Source organism: Anopheles gambiae, chromosome 3 (genome assembly GCF_943734735.2).
Source record: "Anopheles gambiae chromosome 3, idAnoGambNW_F1_1, whole genome shotgun sequence".
In the NCBI taxonomy this organism is placed as follows: Eukaryota; Metazoa; Arthropoda; class Insecta; order Diptera; family Culicidae; genus Anopheles; species Anopheles gambiae.
Window position 1 is genome coordinate 13,716,009 of NC_064602.1, and position 23,953 is coordinate 13,739,961.

Genomic DNA, 23,953 nt, shown 5'->3' on the forward strand with positions numbered 1-23,953 from the left:
TGGAACGGCCCTCGAAAGGAGGTGATACCGTGGGGAGCAAGTGTGTAAGGAAATGGGATAAGTTAGGATAGGTACACATACACACACAGACACACACAGACACTGTATCACGAGGTCAGTAGGAGCCTGCAGGGCGCAGGCAGGCATAAAAAGATTGCGCTGTGCAAAAAGGAACGCCTTTTTAACGCTGCCTTGCAGGTGGGTTCTTCGGGTCACTGCTATTGTTTATGAAGGAAATGGAGCAACCGTCCGGGGAAAAGCGAGGGCACACCAAAAAAAAAAGGAAGAAAAGGAGTTCAACTAAACGGAAGGGAAAAACTCACTACGATACCACGAACCAGCTGGTGCGCCGCGGATGGTGGTGGTGGCGGTCCTTTTGCTGAGCAACGGCCGGATGTTGCCGGAACAGGCGCAGACGAGCACCGGTGATGGTCCGCCTTTCCGACGCCCGGAACGACCAAAACTCGACTGACGGCGAAGGCCAAACGGTTGGCTGTCGGGCACCGAAGGATTTTGCCTTTCCTATCACCGACGACGACGACGCGTAGGAGATAACACATTTGAGGAGAGCTTCATCCTAAAAAGAGAAGGGAGAGTGAGCGAGCGATATATCGTGAGAATGAGCGTGCACACAAGGACATCCGGCTGCACCAGGGGGAGATGAAGCTTTCGGGTGAGAAGATAACAACAACAACAACACTTACCAACTCAAACCCGTGTTGCGCACCCCGAGAGTGTAAACGGGAAATGCGTGGTTTCCTTTTTTTTGAGCCGCAGTTCCTCCATTCAGTGTTGAAGGATGCATTGTGCCAGCAGGCTCCGAACGGAGTGCCCCATGGGAGAGAGCGAAGACACGCGCCGTGCGTGGGTTGTGACACCGACATCGACGCTCGGGTGTCACACTTTCTCCCTGAGCTGAGTGTGTGTTCCTGTCTAGTGTGTGTGAGTGTGACGCTGCGAGAGTTTCCGAAAGGCCAAAACAACACGCACACGCTGGGGAAATGTACGGACAGTCAGACAGACAGCTATATTTCTCCAACACTTGAGGAGTCTCACGCGGGGAGCTCGATCAACAAGTTAATAACCTGATGCTAGGAAAACGTATGTGTGTGTGTGTTGGATCCTGCGCATGGCCTGCTCTTTGCATCGTATGTGCTGTGGAGCATTTTGAAAACTTTCGTGCCCTGTTTCGCGCTAGTTACAGTGTTTTTCCCCTAGATGGCGCCAGTGCACACGTGGGAAAAGGGTCGATTTTCATTCAAATTTGATACACGGTTTTCCAGGAGTTCTCATAGCTGTGGGAAACTCTATTGACTCTTTCTTACATGAAATGAACTTATTGTAATGGGAATTGGATTCTATAGTACCCTTGTTGGACAAATCCCATTAGAATTTGCAAGGAGCATATCCAAAAAGGGTGCCATAGAGTCGAATTTCCAACATACGAAGTTCATTTGCAATAGGAAACGGTCGAGGAAGTGTTCCATAACTATGAGAACCCCTGGAAAACCCTGTAAGAAAATGCAATTAATAATAAAAATGGAAAATTAAGGAGAAAAAAAAACAACAAAAACCTAATGATTAAGTATAAGCAAAGACTGACTATCGGACTGCGTGGTACTACATAAATCTCTAAAGCCTGTATAGGCCGGTATGACCGGTGTGTGGTCGTTGCGCCAAACAGAGGAAGAAGCGTTCGGATATGTTTAACACACAGTTCCACATCCAAGTCGGTGGTGTCAAATATTCAGAAAAATAGTACACTTTATTATAAGCCATTTCTGCTAGGATAATGGGTTGTTGTCTACTATCGGACATGATTCAATGCTGCAGTATGTGTGCCAGTGCGTATGTGCGTTACTAATTAGTAACAGAATTAGTTTCCCTTCCCTTGCAGTGAAAGAAATACATCTTTTGACACGATCTTTTGCTAGTGTAATACACATTTTCCAATAGAACGAAATAACAGCTGTTTAATCTGATTTGATTTGCTCAAAAAAGTAACCCCCAAAAAACCTAACAGACATACTTGCACATACATGCACACAACACGCTAGACGACATCGAATCATACAAGGGCCACCGACACACACACAAACACACATACACACATTCATTGATGACACATTGAAGAAACGTTATACGACCATCATTACGTTTAAAGGACGATTCACATGTCTCCCATTCCATTCCCGTGGGCCGCGGCTACGACTGTGGGATTGTTATGGATTTGTTTACTTTTTTTCTTGTTGTTTGCAATAAATTACTACCTTCACTAACAATATAAAGGGTTGGGGATTTGATTGAGCGTGCGAGTGAATTGCTAATGAAAAAAAACCAACTCCCCTGTTTGTCTGAAGATTGTTCTAAAATACCTCTTCCAATCGTTAGTGTTCCAATCGCTTCCAAAATGGAAGTGCAAAAGGGATATCAACGTCCGGTCACCGTTCGAATAAGCAGAACAACTATAACAAAGGATTGCTTGTTCTCATATACAAGTACATAATTAATAATGGTCCATAGAACGAGTAATACTCCTAACACCGGGGCCATTCCCCTAGTAAACGAACGTCGGGTGCAATGCTATTGGTTTTCTGCGTTACGTTTCACGACTTTTGGGTCGTTTGCCCATAACACCCACTTGCGTGTGAGAGTGTGTGCCTTTTCTTTTCCAACAGCTCTTTGCCTAAGGACCGTCGCCCTTTACCACCCGGAGCTTTCCAATGTTAACTCTAAAATTATTATTCTGCTGACTAGTGCTGAAGTTATGGTTCCTTGTTTGCTTCTTTTTTTGTTTGTTTGTTTCCTTTAGTTTGCTATCTTACTTCCTGTTCTTATTCCTTTTACATAGAATTTTTAAAGTTGTTTTTATATTTTACTACTATTTAAAAATAGATCTCTACATTGGTTACGAACAATTGTTGCTGCGTGGATTCTCCTCTTACTAAAACAATTGATCGAAACATTACAAATAGTGGTGCATTACACTGTAGGTAGTATGATGTATGAATGTTCTTGCTGACTGGGGGAGAGAAAACGGGATTACTGTGGAGGATCTGTGGCGATTGGTTCTGTTCTGATCGTGGATCGTACGAGGTGTAACAATTAACAAACAATTACCTAACAATATTTACAATACAACATAATGCCGCATAATGCGAATTAGTACAATCAATTGTGCGTTTGCGGGGGATAAATACACGATTTGAAACCGAACCGATTACCACCGCTTGTGACATCGTGCTTTTACGTGGTGCACACGAACAGATAAGCGACTACGCGCCTTGCGGAACCCAGTGCGGAACGTTCCGGTCCGTAAAACATAACGCTAACATTCATTTACAGAAGTCATTTTGTGGGGGAGATAAAAAGAACGGGGATTTAAAAGTAATGAGAGGCGCAGTTTGCGGGGAGAATGATATGACAGGGAGGATAGGAGTACAGCGGTTCAAACATTAAAAACAAAACTGGGTTCATTCCGTTTGCACCGGAACGGCGAATCACATACAGTAGAGCCTGTTTGGTCTTGCGGTAGCGCATTGCGAGCGAGTCGACGACTACAGCGTCCTCATCATCCACCATCATCTTTCACTCCAGCGCTGCATCGAGCGCGTCCTGGTCGTCCACCGTCGCCGGATGCCGCGGCAGCTGATCGTCCAGTAGCAGCTCGCTCGTCTTACCATCCGACGATGACAGCCGTATGAGCCGCACCTTGTCCCCGTTCACCCATCCGTTGCCCTTCTGGCCGACCACCAGGAACGAGGGCTTGTCCGCGTACGGTGGCGACGATGCGAGATCGGCCCCCAGCCGGCCGACGATCTTCTCCTTTATGCTACGACAACTGTTAGTGGTGGCCGACTCGTGGCTACCTATACTGTGGTGGTGACCACTATCAGTACAATCAGGTTCAAGGGAAAGCTTACGCGGGGTAGTTCCATTACTTGCTGGTGATCCGAGCGGGCTGCCGACGCACTCCACCACCCCATCCTGCTGGTGGCCGTCGTCCTCCGCATGGTCCGTGCAGGGGCTCTTGTTGTTATTATTGTTTTCGCTCGTGTTATTGTTGTTTGCGTACGCCTCCTTCGCGCTTTGGGCCAGCTCGATCCAATGCTGCTTGTTCTCCCGCACACCATCGATCAGCGGCGTCAGCTTGTCGGACAGGGTCGCAAAAGCCTGCAGCAGTGAGGAAAAAGTGAGATGGCAATCAATTGAAAGAACACCGTAGCGAAACGGTTTGACGAGCCGAAGCGTACCTCATAAATAGGAATACAGATCGAATCAATAAAGCCAACCTGCATCATTGGCAATTGATCCTCCTTCTCTCGATTCATTATATCCTGTGGGAGGGGCAAAAAATAGCAAAATAAAGATATGCTTAATGTGCCTCAACCCAACTAGCATTATCGTGCACCGCGAGCTTACAATCGGTGTGATGTTTAACTCTTGCCGCTCCATATCGCCCTGCTCGAAGAACTCCGAGCTGACCAGATCGGCGACGCGCTTCTCGATTTCCCACGGCTTGGTGATGGCGGACAGGTCGCAGACGGTCATGCTCATCGCGCGCAGCAGCGAGCGTGGCTCCTCCGCCTGCCAGGAACTCATTTCACTGGCCGGTTCGACTAAATTCAAAAAGGCTCCACGTTTCCTAGTTGACCAATCACAAAACAAATACCAGTTTAAAATGTTATTTTTAAATCGTTGGATGTTTGGTCGGAATGGCAAGAACACCACAGCTACCTGAAATAAACGGCCAGATCGGTGGATAGGATGGCATCTTCCAGCACGCGTATCACACGGCTGTAGTCCTCCGAGGACATGTTGGACAGTATCTGGTTGCCGGGGCTGTTGATGATCATCAGACACTGGTCGAAGTGATGGTGCTCCATCGTGGACGTCGAGTAGAGCTGAGCCAGCGGTGACGAGGCTCTGCGAGAGAAGCGTTTGTCGTTACCTTTGGCACCATTCTCCCAAAACCACTCAGTCTCAGATATACGTACTTAATCTGGAACGAATTGTTGGTCCCACGGTGATCCAGATCGTGGCACAGGCAGGCTATGATCAGCGCAAGGCACTCAATCTCACCAAAGATCTTCCACCACTGGGTCGACGTGAGGATGGCAAACATCATCTGCGTCACGTTGAACGCGTGCCGCCAGTTGTGGTACGTCACGTTGCGATAGTTTTTCTTCACGCTCAGCAACCACCGGCACAGGACCTCGTACTCGATGTGAAACCGCTCGACCAGATCCAGGTCCAGAAACATGCGGAGGCACGCCTTCAGCGTGTGGTCGTCGTCCAGTGTCAGATCGTCGAACTTGAAGTCGTACAGCTTGAAGAACGCGGATGATGGCACTTTTAGTTGCTGGAGAAAGATTAAAAATGAGCGTCAGAGCTTTATGGAAACAGACAAATTCTAGGCGCAAGGCGCAAGTTACCCGTAACCGGTACGCATCATCGATGGTGGCGGAGGCGTGATAGCTCAGCACCTCCAGCGTGACACTCTGCTTTGCCATCGCGATGATTGCCTTCTCGTACATGTGCGTGTTGTGAATGCCCATGCCGCAAAAGATGGCGAACGCTTCAACAAAGTTTTCATCATTTTTGGTAAAAGTCTGGAAATGCAGAAAATGGAGACGCATGATCAGTGCTGCAAAATGTCATGAGCATCACGAGATGTTCACCAACGAAAACAATGAACATATCCGTGATAGCTTGAAGCTTAATGCAGATACTCGATGAAAGTGCGTCATGATATGCCGAACACGACATGCGAGTGCTTGAGTCAAAGGGGAAACACTGACAGACAAGCTGAGTTTAAGGCCGGCGCAAGCATAATCATGATTTTTTCTGGCTGTGAACAGTGCTGCCAAATGTCACCGTTACAGCCACCAAACCCTCATGAGTGAAACGAAGTTCAAATCAGTTCACGTGCACAGCTGACATGATCAGAGGTGATACTCAAACAGTTGGTGGATCAATCACATGCTTGGTGACATTTTGTTTAGCACCCAACTCTTGATCACTCACTTGGTCACGACATTTTTCTGTCGATGATAATCACAACATGCTTGCAATATACTTGACGAATGGTCCCAAGCAACAAAATGAGCATGCTTTCTCGCTCTTTCTGCTTTGATGATTTGTATGGTCAAACAGAGCGAGAAAATATGCTCATTTTGTCTCTTTGAATCACTTGCAAGCACCGCATTTCCGCGCTCCCACTCTTGATCTTGAAGATCACCGACAGAAAATGTCACGATCCCAAGACTGACCAAGAGTTGGTTGCACAAAATGTCACCAAGCATGTGATGGTCGCACTAGCTGTTTGAGTCTCACATCTAGTCATCACAGTAGAGCTCGCGACGCTGACATGATTTTGATTCAGACGGAATTTGTCATGACTATGTCAGTGACATTTTGCAGAACTGATTTCAGTAAAAAAAAGGCCATGACACAGTGACTGACCAAGCGATCGTCGCAAAAATGTTACGAATCATGTATTGGTCACACCAATCGTTTTGAGCATCATCTCTGATCATCACAATTGAATACGTGACGCTGACATCGATTTTGTTTCAGTCAGATTTTTTGTGACATTTTGCAGCATTGCGCATTCTGATTTGTTCGGACTAGATCATTCCCTTTTCGAGATCTTACTGCACACACACACATACACATACACACAAGATCACTCACTAGATCATCGAACTTGTTGATCAGCTGGATTACTCCTATAATTTGACTTAATGAATTCTTGATCGCCATGCAGAGGATGGTTTTGTGGCGGAAGTTGAGCCCTTCGTCGACACTCGGATCGAACCGGTCGTCCTCGTACGCGTTGCAGATATTTACAGTCTGTCCAAAAATGCGATCGGGAGAAAAAACAAACAAACGTATCAAAAAAGGTGACATTATTGTAAAAGTAAACACACACACAAAGTGAAATAAATACCTCGCCAGTTGTTGCCACGTAGCCAGTAATTCCGACGTTGATCGGAAAGCGGGACTCGAACGGGCTCGTGCGAGCATCGCCGTCCTCGCCGCTGAGATCGTTGGCTTCGAAGTCGAACACCCGCGAAAAGCTACCCTTGGACGCTTCGTGCACCAGCAGGATCTGCAAATGGAAAGGGTAAAATAAGACTGCTGCGCGTCAACCGACGACCGCTTGTTGCACCACCCCACCTGCACTCTTTGGCATTGTATTAAGCTCTGCATGTGGGTCAGAATGCGAAACACCATGTGCTCGATCGTGCTCTGCTCCTCGAAGATCATCCTGGCGAGATCGAGCAGCACCTGGTTGCGTTTCACCTCTAGCTGTGACTTTTCGTACAGTTGCGCATTCCGAAGCCCGATGCCACAGAACTGCAGGTAGGAGGAGAAAATCTGCAAATAAAGCAAAAGCAAAAACACACATAAGAATTATTGCAAAACAAAACACAATCACACTCTGTGTGCTCACACACACCGCACAAAATGTACAAATCGCAAAATGACTCCCAGCGGTGGCCATTTATTTGTTTGGCCGCTGCTCGTCACCGGCGCCATAAACCGGCGAAAGGATCATAAAGTGAACCACCGTAGAGTGTGTAATACGAGACCCCGACGGGGTTTATTTCCCGCGTTCGTCCGCCCGCCCGTCGTTGGTGCTGGCAAAAACATGATTTTAACACCCAATTCAAACAATTTGCACATAATATTCGGTACGAGTGGCCGTCCCACTCATGCCCACCCGGAAGAAGCTGATGCTGGAGGGGGGGAGAACACACAACAAACACGATAAATAAATTGCAGTCACTGCGTGACCGACTGCCCCATCTCGTACCGTCCTGCGAACCTTAGTGTGCTTCAGTGTCAACGCGAGAGAGCTTCATCCCCTTTCGGTGAAGCTCTTTCGGAACCAAAACCGTCCACCGCCCCCGCCCCGTCCACCCGGTACGATCATTAATCTCATCTCGGTCTCGGTTCACGTACCGTTTCCGCTCGAATGCTGTCGGTGAAAATGGTGGTGAAAATTCGCCAATTCATGTGCTTTTATGCTTGATCTTCTCCCCTTTCGGAGTGCTTCGACGGAGTGCTTCGGAGGAAAAAAAAACCACCCCGTTGACACTAGTATCTCGGGGAGATATGATTTAAATATTTCAACGAGTTTTGGTGTTCCCATTCACACACTGCGTTTCCATTTTTTCCACCCTCCGAAGTCATGACCCCGGAAGGGACAATTCATTTCGCAAACAGCGCTGCGGGGTGTAATCTCACCCCGGGAAAAAATCGTAATCAAATTGCGCACATTTTAACATGCTTGATGTTTTTTATTTATTGTTTTTTTCTCTCTCCTGGGCGGAACAAACATGGAAAATGTGGAAAACCATTCCCTTCGCAGTGCAAATGCGTTCGGCGGGTGCGTTTGTTGTAGCTCTCCGCTGGGTGCGTTTTACCTACACCGGGACGGTTATCGTAAAATTATTTATACTCCAATATTCGATTCACTGTCGTATGGGTTTGGCATTACTGCATGAGTATCTGTGTGTGTGTATTTTCTTCCCTTACATCCCTTTTTGCTTGATAGAACCTTTTCACTTTACGAACGACAAATCGTAAAGCTTTGCTGTAATATCGTTCTGGGTTCGTGTAATGTTTGCTGCTACCTCTCTCTCTGCGAAGGGTTCTTAAGGGCTGCTTAGGGTTGCTGGAAATGGTAATATCGGCACGATCTTGGGTGAAGCAGATTTTGTTGGCCCACACTCGGACTACACAGCAGTGCACGACGCACGCTACAATGTACGTACATACATTCATGGGTATGAAATTGAGATTTCGCATTGTAAAGATAATGCGTATTGAGTCGTTTTGGTGCCATTCACATCGAACTGACCTCTTTCTGCTGGTAGGAGAAGAGATAGAGTGGGAGGAGCGGATCATAACCGCTGCATGTTGGGCAATTGGGAAAACACGTGTCACGTGGCGGAAGAATTTGCTTTGCCAGTTTTGGGGAGTTTAGAGAGTTTTTTTTCAAATAAATAATTTTATGATTACATTTGACACTTGAATGTACAAAAAAGTGTTACAAAGGTCTTAATGGAGCTATTACTATTCCTTGCAATATTATAAAACCTTTTTTTTAAATAAAATTATTAAATTATTATTTAATTAAAATTAATTATTAATTAAAATTATTAAATTATTTTAAAATTAAATTCATTAAATGAATGTTAATCTGAGCCATCAGTCAGTAAAATTAGAAATGTTGAAGCAATGCAACAATAAAAAAGATCTAAAATGCAGCTTGAGCCGGAGATTAAAGTATAATCTATAATAATATTTAACGGGCATCTCCAGGAACATTTCATGTAATGAAAAGTTTCACAAAGAGCTTCTCAGAATGAAGAACATTAGAGGTGCTCAAATATCTAATCAATATTAGTAATTATTTAGCAGGAAAAAAAAAAACAAAATTATGCAAAACTACAAACAAAAGAATTAGTTTTTATCGCGTTTCGTTTTTCAAACTAATTGTATGTTGATGGTCTATATGGGATAATTAAATTCCATAATTTAATTTAAATAAAATGAAAAAAACTCGATCAACTTCATTTTAATTAGTACGCCTGGACATTTTAATTAAACATTGTTATTTTGAGTTCATTTTCTGTTCGAATTTAAACATTTTTCTGTACCCACGTCACTCGTGCATGCTTCAAAATGCACTTCAAACAAAAATTCATTACGAACCCCCATACAAAAAATACTATAACAAACCACCTTCGCATTGGCATGCAACACCCGGCGGTGGGGCAGAAGTATTCCATTTCGTTGATGGCCATCGTTATTTAATTTTAATTGATTATCAAAGTTCAACCGGCAGCATCATAGTTCGAGAGACCCGTGGACCCGCTTGATGGAAGGATTGCGCGCACATAATTAAAAGCTCCCGAAGGGATTTTCCGGAAATCCGGGCAAGCAGCAGCAGAAGCAGCAAGCATCAATCATGCGGTCCGCAGATTTGTTTTGGCAAACGAACAGGTGGTGGTTAGAAAGGTGGCACCATTCCTCGCTATGCAATACCCCTAAACCCCTTTACCCCATGCTTACCTTCTCGTCCGCGGTGCTAAAGCACTGATCACCCTGTTTGTTTATCACTTGCGCGACCCCAACCACATCCCCGGACGCATCCTTGATTGGCATGCAGAGTAGCGCCTTTGTACGGTAGCCAGTTTGTACATCGATTTCCCGGTTGAAACGTTCATCCTAAAATAAAACAGAACAGACAGAAGAAGAAGAAGAAAAAAAAAACAGGAAAAAGAAGAAATGAGTTTCGAGTAGGTTGGAAACGGGGTGAATCAAATCTGCACAGTCGTGGGTGTAGTATTTTAAATTACATTATTATTATGAATGCGCGCACGGAATGTGGGGCGAATCAGTGTCCGGGGGGGTAAAACAGGTTTATCGTAATGGTCAATGGAAAGCATATGGTTCGAAAATAATTAATCTGCATATTTGCTGGAATGGTGCTGATTCCTGGAACCGGAATAGGAATGCAGTCGGAATGTGTGTGTCTATTTTGGATTATAATTAAATTGTATGTGAAGCGATTCATCTGTTTTTGAATGATATTGAATTGACAAATTATTTTACGGAAATTAAGAGATCGAGTAGTGCGAATTTCAATAATGAAAATAAAACATTGAGAAAAAGTTTATTACATTATTTATCTCATATTAATCTAAGTCTGAGCATATAATTAAGATTATTTAAAATGTTTTTACTGCTGAGTACTTTTTAAAAGTTATAAAACTTGATTTAAAACATTACTGGATAAATACATATTTTTATTTTTTTTATTATACCACACAAAAACACATGACAACGAGGGAAAAATTATAAATAATTATTATATTCTAAATTAAATTAAAACATACTTAGGAAATAGAAGCTTGTTTATTTTTATTTTTATTTCAGGTTGTAATTAAGCATAAAAACGTTGAAAATATAAATATAATCGATGTAATAATAATTTTGCCTATCTGTTTTACACTTATTGATCCATGTGAAGTGTAGTGTAAAGTGTGGTAAAACATTTCTTAATGTTAACAAAATAACCCAAATGCTCGATTCACATTGCAAGCCAGTTGGTATGAAACGAAAAAATCATAAAACCAAGTCGATCTGCATATACTATTGAATGTTGTACGATCGCTTACAAAAAAATCATAATGCACCAGATGTAATCGTCCGTCAATGCAATCTTCTAGGGTAAACGTACCTATATAGCGGTGATATTGCACCAACCATCCAATAATTTAAAAGTAATTAAGTTATTTATGTTAGTGTGAAATGTTTTCTGGTCTGTTACAAAGGGTTTAAAAGTTAAACAGGTCCATTCCGTTACTTAGTGACCGAAAAATTCATTATGTAGTGAAATGCGTCAATTTATTTTAAAACTCCTTATAACGAAACTGATATTTTTGTTAACGCTGTAAAAGACCACATCACAACGCAATTAATATTTTTTAACGTTACTTTTATAAAATGTTAATGATTTACTCCACTTCATTAGCTGTTGACCATATTTTCGCATTTTTAAGTGGTTTTTACCATAGTGCCATTATATATACAAAAAATAGGCATGTTCCTATAGTGTTTACATTCATAACATCAATAAAAACCGGCAATTTTAGATTTTGTTTTTAAGATATAGCTGGCTGAGTGACAAATCGATTTTGAATCAATCACACTCTTTCGGGTGTGGGTTGACAACAGGCATATAGTACTTTAGTCAATATTTTCGTCAATCAAATTTATACATGTTTTTGCCATTCATACGAAAACAGCTTCAACACTAAGTTTCATTGATATTCTACACTGTTTTGAGGCATCCTTGTTTACCACCACTATAGGAACACAATACGACGACTATAGGAACCATATCACCATTATAGGTATAACGAAGTTGTAGTAAAAATATGTTTTTTCGTAAATTTGTTGTGTTTGAAGGTAAAAATGGTTGTGATTGCGAAGATGAAACATATTCCAAATGCTATGTGTTAAGATATTCATAAATTGTCTTTCCTGACACCATTTAAATCCATTAAAACACATCTGTACCACTACAAATTGCACCACTATTGGTACATTTATCATACTGCTTTAAAGTTTCAAAATGAAATTTTAGAATTTTCACTGTGCAAAAACTATGCAGAGCATGTAGATTCCTATTCAGTTTCTTCAGCGAACTATTTCACCGAGGCAAGATCATCTAGAAAAGGTTTATTTAGCAGACACTATAGCGTTTAGTTAGATACTATTGTAGTTTGCAAAAACCGCTCCGTATTTGCTGTTTGCTTCAAATTTGGGGGTGAAGTGAACGCTCTTAACTTCTTTCTCGAAGTTATAGATGGACAAATAGTTTTAAACATAACATACACACTTGTTAATCCAACCTAATTTCAAATTACCCTTGATAAACTTGCTTTTTAAACTTGTCACTCCAATTGTCGCCAAACCAACCAAAAATGCAACGGAAGCGCAACATTGGGACGACTCGAGTCGAAATATTTTGAGAGAAATTGAACAAACCCCGCATGCATCGGAATTTGACACCAAACTGAAATTATATTTTTTCACACCGCGGCGGGAGGATGCGCACGCTGCAATCAAATCACAAATAACGAATTTGCATATTCATACCCACGGCAAAGCCTTTCACGAACTGCGGAAATGAGGCGAAACATCACCCGGGGCGGGGTTTGCTATTGTATTTGCCACACCGTGCCGTGTTGTATGTTTCACAATCGAACGGTTTGAACAAACACAGCGGACGCAATTATTCGGGTGCTGTGGTTTTTTAACGATTTCCCATGGATGTGCTGGAAGAAGGGGAGGGGTTCCAATTTGAAGCTTTTTGATACAAATATACACAAACACGCACGCACACTGGATATTTGCATCCAATTAGCAAGTGCCTACGGTTCAGATTTGCACCCAAAGCCAACGGCAAACACAACACTCCACAAGCGCACTCCACAAAACTGCAGCGGCAGCAGCACAGGGCTGTGGTTTTTGCTAATAAATGATTAATTGTACTTAAAGTGATGAATTCAACGCAACAGAAAGGCGCGCGCACACCATTCGGATTATGAAAGCAGTCGAATGAAATATGCAGCACCGTTTTGCTGCTGCCGTTGCTTGTGCGCTTCTGCACTCGCATTGTGGTAGTGCTGCACAACGGGGGAAAAACGGCAATGCAGCACACCACATCCAAAGGATTTTCCGTGGAAATGAAGACAGTAAACGATAACAGCAACCTGTACCGAACAGGAGCAGAATTTACTCTGACGTGCACAATAAAGGTGCAGGGGGGAGAGGTTCTGGGAATTCGGAAGATGGGTTATTTAAGGACACGCAGGCCACAGCGAACCCTTTGTTCTAGGAAAGGGGAGCCTCTGCTCCATTACTTGGCTAATGGGAAAGTTAACAGGGCAACAAAGAGTGCATAGAAGTGCATTTGCATTCGCGTTCGCGTGAAAGTGTAGCAACAGGAAGGAAAATCCCTCGCAATGTGATTGGTTTGATTTATGTAGAAATTGTGCTGCTTTTATTTATGAAATCAATCTAATTGTGAGAGATTATTAGAACAGTATTTAATGTTAAATTAACTATAGATCACATCAAATACCACGCAAAAAAGGGTGGGATGTACCGATTACGACAGCTTGCCAAGTATTTTTGTTCTACGTCTCGAGAGTTTCATTATCGCAACGGTACGGCCTACTCGCACACCAAAACACTGTTCTATCACTTCCACACACACTTCACTTCTGTGTGTAACACGCATGAGATAAAGGGCTCGATGGAAGGGTTTGTGTGAGTGTGTTTATTTGCATTCCTACCATGAATCATAAGCTTCAAAAAAACACAGAAGGGTTGCCAGGCGAGCAAACAGAGCACACACACACAGACATTCCCCCCTTCTTTAATGCTTTATTTATTTGTATCTGACCCTTGGGACTGTTTTCCTATCTTTGTGTGTAAACTACTAAGAGACTTATGACCTCTTCCATCTTTCGGAGGGTTTTAGTCCGAAAACCGATTGGACCGAGATGGTGGTTTCCAGCTTCTTCCGGCTCCCATCGCAAATATTTGGGAACGTTTCCCACACCAACGGACATCGTCTGTCTCGTTTCTCTGTGCTCCCAAAAACCGATGGTATCGATTTTCCATCTGGTGTGTGGCAAAATGTATCGCAATGGGAGTAGCGCGACGGTGATAAAGAAAACGGAACAACAATCGTCTCTCGTTCGCCCCCAATGCCACACTACCGCCCAATTACGACAGTGGCGAACATACGCGCGCACAGGTAATTGTGGTCCGCCGTCACGGGCCGTCAGGTGGGTGCGAGCAAGCAAGGCGGTGCTGTAATGGTGTCAGGCACAGAGAGGTATCAACTATGTTTGTCGACTGATAAGATAAGAAAAGTCTCCCTGCGGCAGCACACACGGCAAATGCAAGCAAGGTGCTGCTGACACCATTTGCAGTTTCAGTTTGGTCACAGGCGAAACCGTGCAACCTCTGGCGGCGTGCAGCGTACACCTGCGGGAATTGAAGACCTTGGAGACACATACATTGGATCGGTGCTTAACACTTTACGGTTTGCGGAAGGACACTTTTTGTTTTTCCACTGCTTCGGGGAGCAATCGAGGTGGAATTGGAGTGTTCGTAGTGGAATTTTGAAATTTTGAAACGAATCACCACACGCGCCCAAAAGATGGCGTCGGAACGGTACGAGCTCAACATGAGCATGAAGTGTGTAAAGTATATGATCTTCGTCATCAGTATTACGTTTGCGGTAAGTGTCCTTATCCTCCTCTAGCGATGTTCCGTGCAAGAAGATACAAGAATTTGAAAAGATTGTGCATAAATCCCGTTGTGTTCCTGTGTGCATGCGTATAAGCTTGTGAGACACGACACGTTGTTATCTTTTGAGTGCCCTCCCTTGGTACTCAGGCACCAAAAACAAAGGGTGGCAGAATGAGTCAGACCCAGTGTTGCCAAACCGTCAGTGACTAAATGGTCCGGTGCGTTTCGTTTGCAGGTTGTGGCCGCAATGCTCCTGTCGATGGCCGTCGCCATCGGCAATCTGTTCGATGATTTCCAAAACTTCATCGATTCACACTTCTTCGTGCCGCCGAATCTGCTCATCGCGATCGGCATCATCCTGCTGGTGATCGCCCTGTTCGGGTGTGTCGGTGCGCTCAAGGAAAGCACAGCGATGATCAACATTGTGAGTAGGCTTCAGCGGTGGAGAAATACAGTTCACATTTCACATGCACACTTCTCTTCCCACAGTACGGTGCATTGCTGCTGATCGTGTTTGTGCTACAGCTGGCCGCTGCCATCACGGCGTTTGTGCTGCGTGGTCAGGTATCGATGATGGTGCGCCAAAAGATCTTCGATTCGATGGGCGATTACAAGCAGCAGGATGGCTATCGCAATCCGATCGACACGTTGCAGAACACGGTGAGCACCAGTTCGCGTTTTGTATTGCGTCTCCAGACGGTTCAGTTTCCTCACACTTATTCTTCTCATCCAGCTCGAATGTTGCGGTGTCGATGGATTCAGTGACTGGGCCCAGTTCCTGCCGTCCGACGGCACGGTAATGGAGTACCCGGAAACGTGCTGTGCGGCACCACCGGTCAACGGGGAGTGTATGCCACGCGAATACGGCTGCTACTCGCGCCTCTCCTGGCTCATCTCGCAGGGTTCGGTACTGATCGCGACCGGTACGGTGGCAGTGGCCTTCGTCCAGGTGCTCGGTGCCGTCTGTGCGTTCATGCTGGCCAGTGCGATTCGTCGCGCGAAGACTCTGCGTGCTACCCGACGCTGGCATCTGCAGCAGAGCCTTGGCATCATGACCAAGCCGATCGAGACGCAGTACACCGGGATGGAAAAGTCGGAAACTAACGTTGATCCGGACAAGTATCTGCCCACAAGCCCGAGCGTTAACTAAAAACCTTCCTTAATTTGTGTAATGCGCTTCACGCCTTCGTGCTGCTGTTGCTGTTGTGTGCGACATAAATGACCGTGTTCGGTTATTTGAAGAACGCACACAAGGAGCAACTTTTGATTACTTTCAATAAATGTGATGTTAAGAGTACCACCCCCATAATGAAAGAGTGTTAATAATGAACCATTTTTAGAGTATGAGAAGATAGGGCAATATGAGAAGATTTTAGTGTTGGGTTTCATGAATCTTTCGTTGAGATTCATTCATATGAATCTTCAGTGATGAGTGATTCGAAACTCGAGTCGAAGCTTCAAAGATTCATGAATCGTCAAAGAATCACGAATCTCTAATGATTCACGAATCTTTAAAGGTTCATGAATCTTCGAAAAATTATGAATCTCTAAATATTCATCAATCTCCAAGGCTTCATGAATCTATAAGCTTCATAAGTCCATTAAAACTCATATATCTCCAGCGATTCATTATCTTTAGAGATGTATGATTTCCAAAATATTGAATTATCCAAATCTCACCTAGAACATGCCCGTTGTGGGTTCAAGTCTCGCATGGACCTGCCCGGCTGCGTGGTACTTTCCAGTCCCGAAAGCCTTATAGGCTGCCATGACCACGTAGGTTATTACGTCAAGAAGAAGCATAATAAAAAGCTCCAGCTTTATGATTTTTTAGAGATTTATGTATCCCTAAAGATAAGTAAATCTTTCGATAATCAAGATTCTTTAGAAATTCATGAATTTTTCGAGATTTCTGAATCTTTTGAATCTTTGAACATTCATGAATATTTGAGATTCATGAATCTTTCCAACCGAGAGAGTCATGAATCTGAATCAAATTTATCCAACACTAGAAGATTTCATTCTTTTTTCATGAAATGTACACATCATTCCGACTTGAAGTATTGAACACTTCTGCATAGTTCAGGCTCATTCCAGTCAAATGCCCATATAGAATAGAGAATCTTTTAAAATTCCAAACATAATCCTAATAATTCAGAGATACATTTTATGATTTACACACATTGATCCCACTTCACACTTATTATTTTTATTGTAAAATTAAAAAAAAAAAGAATCACATTGGTCTGTTTCTCTACACATATTGCAGATCAATATGGCAAAATATTCTTCATTGTTTATATGTTGTTACAAATTTTCCAAAAATGTAAGACTTGCGAAGCAACTTGCAAGTCATGCAATTATTAATCAGAACTCTTAAGTCTTTAATTCTCACATCGTGTCTATAGGCCATTACATTAAAATACATTTCAGCCTTAAAGTGCTTTTTACGTGTAGTAATGGCAGCCCACGTCAACCCGTTCGCTCTTTGTGCATCTTGCTCCCATGTATGATTATACAATTAGCATACTTTTAAAGTAAATATTGTAAACAAGAACCTAGTCATTCCCGTATTACCTAGTTTTTTTACGAGCCTTAACAATGAAAACATGCGGTCGTTACAAAAGCATTCGGTTGTTGAACTTTGTGTCGACTCAAAGTTATAGATCGTAAATAAAATTAACGACCGGTTTTTGTTTCACACATTTTAACGAGGCCAAACACTTTTGGCTGACTGTTTAACTGGACATGTATGCACATATTTCTTCACAAATGTACTAATGATAACATTGTTTCAAGCTTATTCTTCATTGGTTATCATGTTCCAGGGTTTGTGAATTTTAAGTCGGCATTCAGTAAATGATGCTTTCCTTTTTTACGGACAAAATGAGGGAAAGGTATGCCATGTGTATGGCGTGAGCTTTGTCGATTGTTTAAGAAACCCAAAGAACCGTTCTGCGATGCCCCATAGCCCATGCTTATCAAAAATGGATGTGTAATTACCTAGCGCTAGCTGTTGCTGCACGGTTTGGGTACTAATTATACTCACAAGAAAAGGAAAACCCTCTATGCCTGTGTTTCCGAACTCCCGACAATAAAGACAATACGTCTTTCATCACACACAGCACACGATTTCGACGTAAAGACACAGTAAATGTTTGAATTTTGTCAGCCCGATAGGGCGATGGTTTCGCTTTCCTCATCCACTCCACATATTCACGCTCGAAATGACCATTTCCTGGTCGGACAAATGAATTCTAATTGAGTTTAGCTGGGGCTAATAAATTTACCACGACCATGAAACTGTTAAGCGAAACCCGATCCCGTACCGTTCCACCTGCAAACAAAGACCAGCCGGGTCGGGTACGAACGGTGTAGCACTGGGAAGAAGCAACAGGTGGTTCCCGTCCCGATTGCAATCCGGCGGGCGTTGGGGTTGTGTGTTGAAAGATTTATACTCGCCAGGGGAAGCAGTTGGTCCCTGTTTCCCTACATCCTCATTTCATCCATTCCCACTAACCCACTCAGAATACATACACCCCATCAATTATGCAGCAAAGGACATAATAAACAGTACTTCTGCTACTACTGCTACTACTAAAGCTCCTTGACTGTCCGCGACATCGACACGTCCAAACTTTGACGGTACTCACCTGGTAAGCATCCGGTATATTTACAGGTTCACCACTTTCGGCAACGTGTCCAGCGATCCCGGTACCCCAGGCCACCTTTACCTCGTCCTGCTGCTCCATCTCCTCCAGCGTACTGTTGGAGCACACGTCGAACAGCTTCGACACTAAGCATCTGCAAGAAGACGGAAATAAATCAGTGATGGGATGGCGCACACCACACTCCCCCTTCTCAACAGCACACGGACAAACAAACAGAGATCGGAGTCGGATTACCGCGGCTCACCGCGGGAGAATCATAATCCGAAACCCATTTGCCGTTGCCACGGTAGTTTGTTTTGCTCGGATTGCATTGCGCTACGCTCTTGTTTTATCCCCCCCTTCAAACCAGCGGAGGAATTGACCGATGATAGTGTGGATTAATAAATTAGCGGCGAATTCTATCACCGGTCTATTAGCCACACGGCCACCGGAAATTGAAAGCCTTTTCGCTTTGTTCCGGTGTAAATTTCTCGCGCGCTTCGTGTGTGCATGCTGCCGAACGGCGCAGGTGAAATGTAAGGCACTACGGTACGATACTTTATGATGCCACCACGGATGAGAGCTTGCAGAGCTTTCGTCGGTGTATGAATAAAACATTCCGTTGGAGTCTGGCTGCTCCGTTGGGGTCTGGCGCCCAGTAGCGCACCACCCAAGCGGGTGTGTGTGGTATAGGAAAGATAATTTCAAATTTCGAGAGCTCCGATGGGACAGCATCATCAAACCGCATGCATGCAGGGTGGCGCTGAGATTCGATCCCAAAAAAAAAAACAACGAAATTGTCTCCGCACACATACACACACATCACACAGCAACCGCGTCGTCATCGAGCTGTTCATGGAGCCGTTAGGTAGGGGGGTGCCAAATGAAAATTGATTACTTATGCTGCAAACAGCACATTAATTATAATGAAACAAAACCAAACAACAACCGAAAAAACGAGCGTCATCCTTGGTCTGCGGTACCCCGAGGAATTTTCAGCGAAGTGGCTCGTCGTTACGAAGGACGGCATCGGGTCTGCGTATACGCGGCCTACCGTTCCGCAGCTGGTCCTCTGGTGGACATTTGTGCTGCTACCAACAAAAGCACTTAACAGAAGACAGAGCGCGTCCTGTGTTTGTAGATGAGGGAAGCTAACAACGGCAAAAAAATCCATCACACAATAGCAAGGACATTCCGCAGAGCAAGGAAAGGGAGAGTAGTAGAGGGGGCGAAAAATCAGGACCAACCAGCACCAGCAAACATCACGCATACGGCGGGCGTACATGTGATACGATGGCAGCGTGTGTGAGCGGCTGACGGTAATGGGAAAAAATTGTCTTGAATATATTTTCATTAGCGAGCAGTACTTGACGGTTCACGAAAGGTTCATCACATATAAACGCACACATGCACACACATATCAGTGTGATGGATTGTTTGTGTGTGTCTTTTGCCGAAAGCTAGTAAAGTGGAACGCCATCTCAGGCGGAAGGGAATGAACACGCCTTCTGGCAGAGCATGAACGGTTCTCCTTCGGTTTACACAAATTCGCACGAACACAGAACAGAATGCAAAGCCCGGCCCTGGGTCGTGCGTCGAGAGTCTATTCCGGGGGCCCAACCGTCGTAATGAATTGAATTCCACCCAAATGTGTGTATGATGTGTGTGATGGCATGAACATCAACCGGCACCATTGGTATCATGTTCTCGGGGAACACAGCTGCACACTGTGCGCTGGAAAATCAAATACAAATTGTCTCAAGTGGCGCACAGCATGCTTTGGGGGAGGGGGAGGATGCTTTTGTTATGCATGCTGCCGGCGGCACCAAAAATAACGGAGCATCTTTCACATGGATTCCGATCCGAAATTAATCTACCAAAGGGTCATGGTGTGTCGGAGATTAGACGGAAAACCCCGTCCCTGTATGGGTGACTTCCCTGTCAAAAACGAAGTATATTTTAGGAAAAATCAAATTAAGATACTTCCAAGGATAAATTTACTTAGGATATGGCGTGGTTTGAATTAATAGATGATTTCCCTCGACTAGCAAAATTGGATACAGTGGTAAGGTACTTTGTAAGTCATAAATAAACATTAATAATCTATCTGGCCGTGGTGAGCGCCTGAAGGTATGCAATATGACATTTTACTTTTTTATACAGCACAAGACGTCTATCTTCCCTTGACGGACAGAATAATATTTTGAAATGCTAATAATAATAATAATAATAATAATAATAATAATAATAATAATAATAATAATAATAATAATAATAATAATAAATAAATCAGATAAGCGATTCTAATTATTAAAAATATTGCCAGGTACCAATCATAAGCATAATAAAAGAATGTTTGCTTACATGACACTGTTGAAATAAAATTCATGCAAATACATCTTTTTCAAGAATTATATTTACAAACTGATATGCTGTTAAAGATATGATATGGGGCAAACTTTCCAATGAAGACGATTGTTAAATTTGGTGTAAAACCGCCCGTCAACCAGCTGCAGAACCCTTGAACAGAAATAGATAAATAAAGGGAAAACTTTTTTTACGACTCGTTCAAACGTTAAGCCGGCAGCGCGCGCACCGGGGGGGCACTGATGAGGAATTTTACAGCTCCTTTAACAGTAATTGTTCCCAGAACTTTCCAAAAGTACGAAGCGGTTCTTTTGAACCGTGTGTCAAAACGGCTCAGACTTTTACTGTCGGTTCTCTTATCGACTTTTCACTCTCCACCTGACACTTGCTCGCTAATTAAGGGTACCGGAGCGCATACACATACCGGGATGTCGGTGAAATTCACAAAAACTGACTGACATGTGCGACCATTTCCATGGAAGGTAGACGATGCTGGCGTTTTTTAACAAAAGAATAAATGAGGAGTATTTTTGTCCGTAAGCCGTAAGAGCTAACATTTGATGCTCTTTGTGTCGCCCCGTAAGAGCTTGCCAGGAGGCGCTATCGAGTCGTTCCCTGCTGTCGTTGTTGCCGTGTCACACACACACACAAAAATGTCTGTTATGCCCGTCCGTAAATAGGCGACGCAAGATGAGGCTGTCTGATTACTTGTAATGAAACATAATCCGAACGCTAATTGATGAATGCACCTAGCAGCAGCACATAGCGTAGAGGAATTGGCGCCGAGCAAAAACAACACCAGTACCGCGAATTATTGCCGTGTGCGTATGGGCGCACGTATATGCGCTATCGGATCGCATATCATGTGCTGCAAATAAGACAGCACCGCTAGGCAATACACACGCGTCAGCCTTCAGAGACCCCGGGGTGTCTCGATAGCGGTGTGCAGTGACATCGAAAAATAGACTTTCTAATTCCGATGTGCCTGGCGGCAGCAACCAAATGGCGGCATTGCTGCTGCTGCTCGCTGTTATCGATCTGATGGCAGGTGAAAATGATGCTGCTTGACATTTTCTTCGAAAGCACCAGGTATTTTTCTATTGTTGTGATGCTTTGTGCCTATTAGGTGCTGTTTGCTTGAGCGTAATGAACCAGTGGTTGCTGCACCCTCCCCATCAGATTGCAGTCGTTTCCGATAATACGAGGACCGTCATATGATGATAATACGTACTTTTTGGTATTGTCGCCACCGCAGGTACTCTTGCCCTGCACCAGGAACAGTGAGCCACGATCGGCATTCAGCAGAATTGACACATTTTGCAGGATTTTGTGACAGAGCGAGCGTACGTCGAGATCGTTGCATATATCTTTCACCTAAAACAAAAAAAAGGATATCAAAAGTGTTTTACTTGTCGTAGTCGAGCGGCGCCTCGTTGTGTGATGGGGTTTTTTTCTTTTTTGTGTTGCACTTACCAGCTCGAATATAAGCTCCCGCTCGTCGAGCTGCTTCAGCTCGTTGCGGGACAGGCGGAGCGGTCGCAGGTTGGCCCCACAGTACGTGACACCGTTCGGGCAGCACTGGGTGCTGCCGGACGCGGACGACTCGTTCTGTGGGCTGATGCTCAGGAAGGTCGGTGTGCCGTCAATGGTGTTCACGATCGGTTTTAACAGGCCGCCTCGTTCGAACTCGTGGGCAGATATTTTCCTGCAAGCAAAAAAGGATATCAAAATGCAATTAAACGGCTGTACTGAGATTGTTTTTTTCGATTATTCCTACAAGCCGTACGAATGGAGCAAGTTACGAAGCTAATTGAAAAATTAAATCACTTCATATCCATTTATTTAAATAGAATTTAAGCACGCAAGCCATCCACAAAGGACACAAAAAAGGGTATGAAATGACTGCTGACAAAATTGATGCTTTTAATACTATTGCTCCGATCCTCATCAATCCGTTTAACATCAGCCATCATCGTGTCGTGTCATTCACTCTTTTTTATTGCTTTTTGCTCATCGTACATTAGCATTTAACAAGCACCTCACTACAAAGGTTGTGTAGCTGCATTTTTCTGTAATTAAATTCATTCTGTTCTGTTCTGCCGTTGTCGGCAATCCGAGTACATTGCTAATACAATTTCCATTCAGTCAATTTTGTCAAAGCTCAGAACAGGTAGAAAAAAGAATTGAGTTGAAAAAATATAGAGCTTGTTTCGCCACAATCCCACGTTGTACATCAACATCAAAGGATGTGAAAAGTTTATTGGTTTTGCGCTGTAAGCAGAAAAAATACGACATAAAGCTCGATCGATCGTGCTATACCTGTTTCCCATGATTCTCTATTTAGCACGGTTTCGAGACAGTGTGCTCGACTGTTTTTTTGTTGTTGTTGTATCCCTTCCAGTAGAAATGGTATTTTTGAACCAGATCCAAAACACTCTACAAAAGGGTTACCACCATGCAAGTTTTTGTTGCATCCAGCGCACATAGTCTGCTGTAGGCGTAATTGGCCTATTGGAGCTTAGCCAATACCGAAGGGAAATTCACAACAACAAAAAATGTGGCAGAATTTCGTACACAACTACACACAAAAAGCGGAGCAAAAGGGAAAAAAACGAACCCAACGATTTCAATTAACCTTTATTGAAGGTGAAAGCGCATCGATTGTGGTCGATTTGGTTGTGGCAGGTGGTCACATCACCGTGCTCCGTTGGTTTGTGGGTTCATCGGTCAATAAATGTTGCACGGTACAAACCGCCCGGAACGTGCAACTCGTTTGGGTAAGCAATTGTGGTGGCCACGGTGGTGCAGGTGCTACACCAAACATCATTTTATCGCCACGTTGCACGAACCGGGCAGACGATTGCAAAGGCGTCGTTAGGCCGGAAATAAAATGATCCCGATCGAGAGTAATTGGAGTGTCCCCAGGATGGGTACTACACGAATGTGCGAGCGAGAACTAGCCCGAGCGTCAAAAGCGATAGAGGTATCAGACTCTTCTGCAGCGAGGTAGCCATAGATGGTTTATTAGTGAAGCTATCGCAATTGATGTGTATTGGACGGGTTTCAATTAATTAGCATATTTT

At 43.8% G+C, this 23,953-nt stretch overlaps 3 protein-coding genes across 37 annotated transcripts in view; 1 reads left to right on the forward strand and 2 right to left on the reverse strand.

The window, feature by feature from the left end:
* LOC1275493 (probable G-protein coupled receptor CG31760) overlaps positions 1–514 on the reverse strand; it is a 75,531-nt gene extending 75,017 nt beyond the window's left edge. For 11 of the 19 annotated variants that reach the window (XM_061660553.1, XM_061660549.1, XM_061660533.1 and 8 more), the window contains exon 1: positions 324–513. The gene's annotated coding sequence lies outside the window, so the exon portion shown is untranslated. Of the gene's footprint in view, positions 1–323 lie in introns of all 19 variants that reach the window. The other 8 variants (XM_061660543.1, XM_061660539.1, XM_061660542.1 and 5 more) reach the window with 3 other exon arrangements.
* Positions 515–1,739: 1,225 nt separating this feature from the next.
* Positions 1,740–23,953, reverse strand: part of LOC1275495 (dual 3',5'-cyclic-AMP and -GMP phosphodiesterase 11) — a 93,487-nt gene continuing 71,273 nt past the window's right edge. For 11 of the 17 annotated variants that reach the window (XM_061660529.1, XM_061660516.1, XM_061660528.1 and 8 more), the window contains 13 exons: positions 22,344–22,575; positions 22,102–22,244; positions 18,507–18,657; positions 10,090–10,245; positions 7,183–7,383; positions 6,953–7,114; positions 6,697–6,855; positions 5,436–5,612; positions 4,998–5,362; positions 4,738–4,926; positions 4,423–4,645; positions 4,254–4,337; positions 1,740–4,173 (listed from right to left, as the gene is read on the reverse strand). In XM_061660529.1, coding sequence (XP_061516513.1) covers positions 3,589–4,173; positions 4,254–4,337; positions 4,423–4,645; positions 4,738–4,926; positions 4,998–5,362; positions 5,436–5,612; positions 6,697–6,855; positions 6,953–7,114; positions 7,183–7,383; positions 10,090–10,245; positions 18,507–18,657; positions 22,102–22,244; positions 22,344–22,575 — 2,827 coding nt within the window. In that variant the 3' untranslated portion in view covers positions 1,740–3,588. The remainder of the gene's footprint in view (positions 4,174–4,253; positions 4,338–4,422; positions 4,646–4,737; positions 4,927–4,997; positions 5,363–5,435; positions 5,613–6,696; positions 6,856–6,952; positions 7,115–7,182; positions 7,384–10,089; positions 10,246–18,506; positions 18,658–22,101; positions 22,245–22,343; positions 22,576–23,953) is intronic. The other 6 variants (XM_061660517.1, XM_061660527.1, XM_061660526.1 and 3 more) reach the window with 2 other exon arrangements.
* On the forward strand, positions 13,048–16,154 carry LOC1275496 (CD63 antigen). The gene is made up of 4 exons (XM_061660556.1): positions 13,048–14,842; positions 15,089–15,277; positions 15,343–15,513; positions 15,587–16,154. Exons 1-4 carry the CDS (start codon positions 14,762–14,764, stop codon positions 16,001–16,003), a joined length of 858 nt encoding a protein of 285 aa, XP_061516540.1. The 5' UTR covers positions 13,048–14,761; the 3' UTR covers positions 16,004–16,154.

Bases quoted from the DNA above. Each gene is read 5' to 3' on its own strand.
- LOC1275496 (XM_061660556.1), top strand. From the start codon at position 14,762: ATGGCGTCGGAACGGTACGAGCTCAACATGAGCATGAAGTGTGTAAAG. The intron at 15,278-15,342 runs GTGAGTAGGCTT...CTCTTCCCACAG, and splicing joins GCACAGCGATGATCAACATT to TACGGTGCATTGCTGCTGAT. The intron at 15,514-15,586 runs GTGAGCACCAGT...CTTCTCATCCAG, and splicing joins TCGACACGTTGCAGAACACG to CTCGAATGTTGCGGTGTCGA.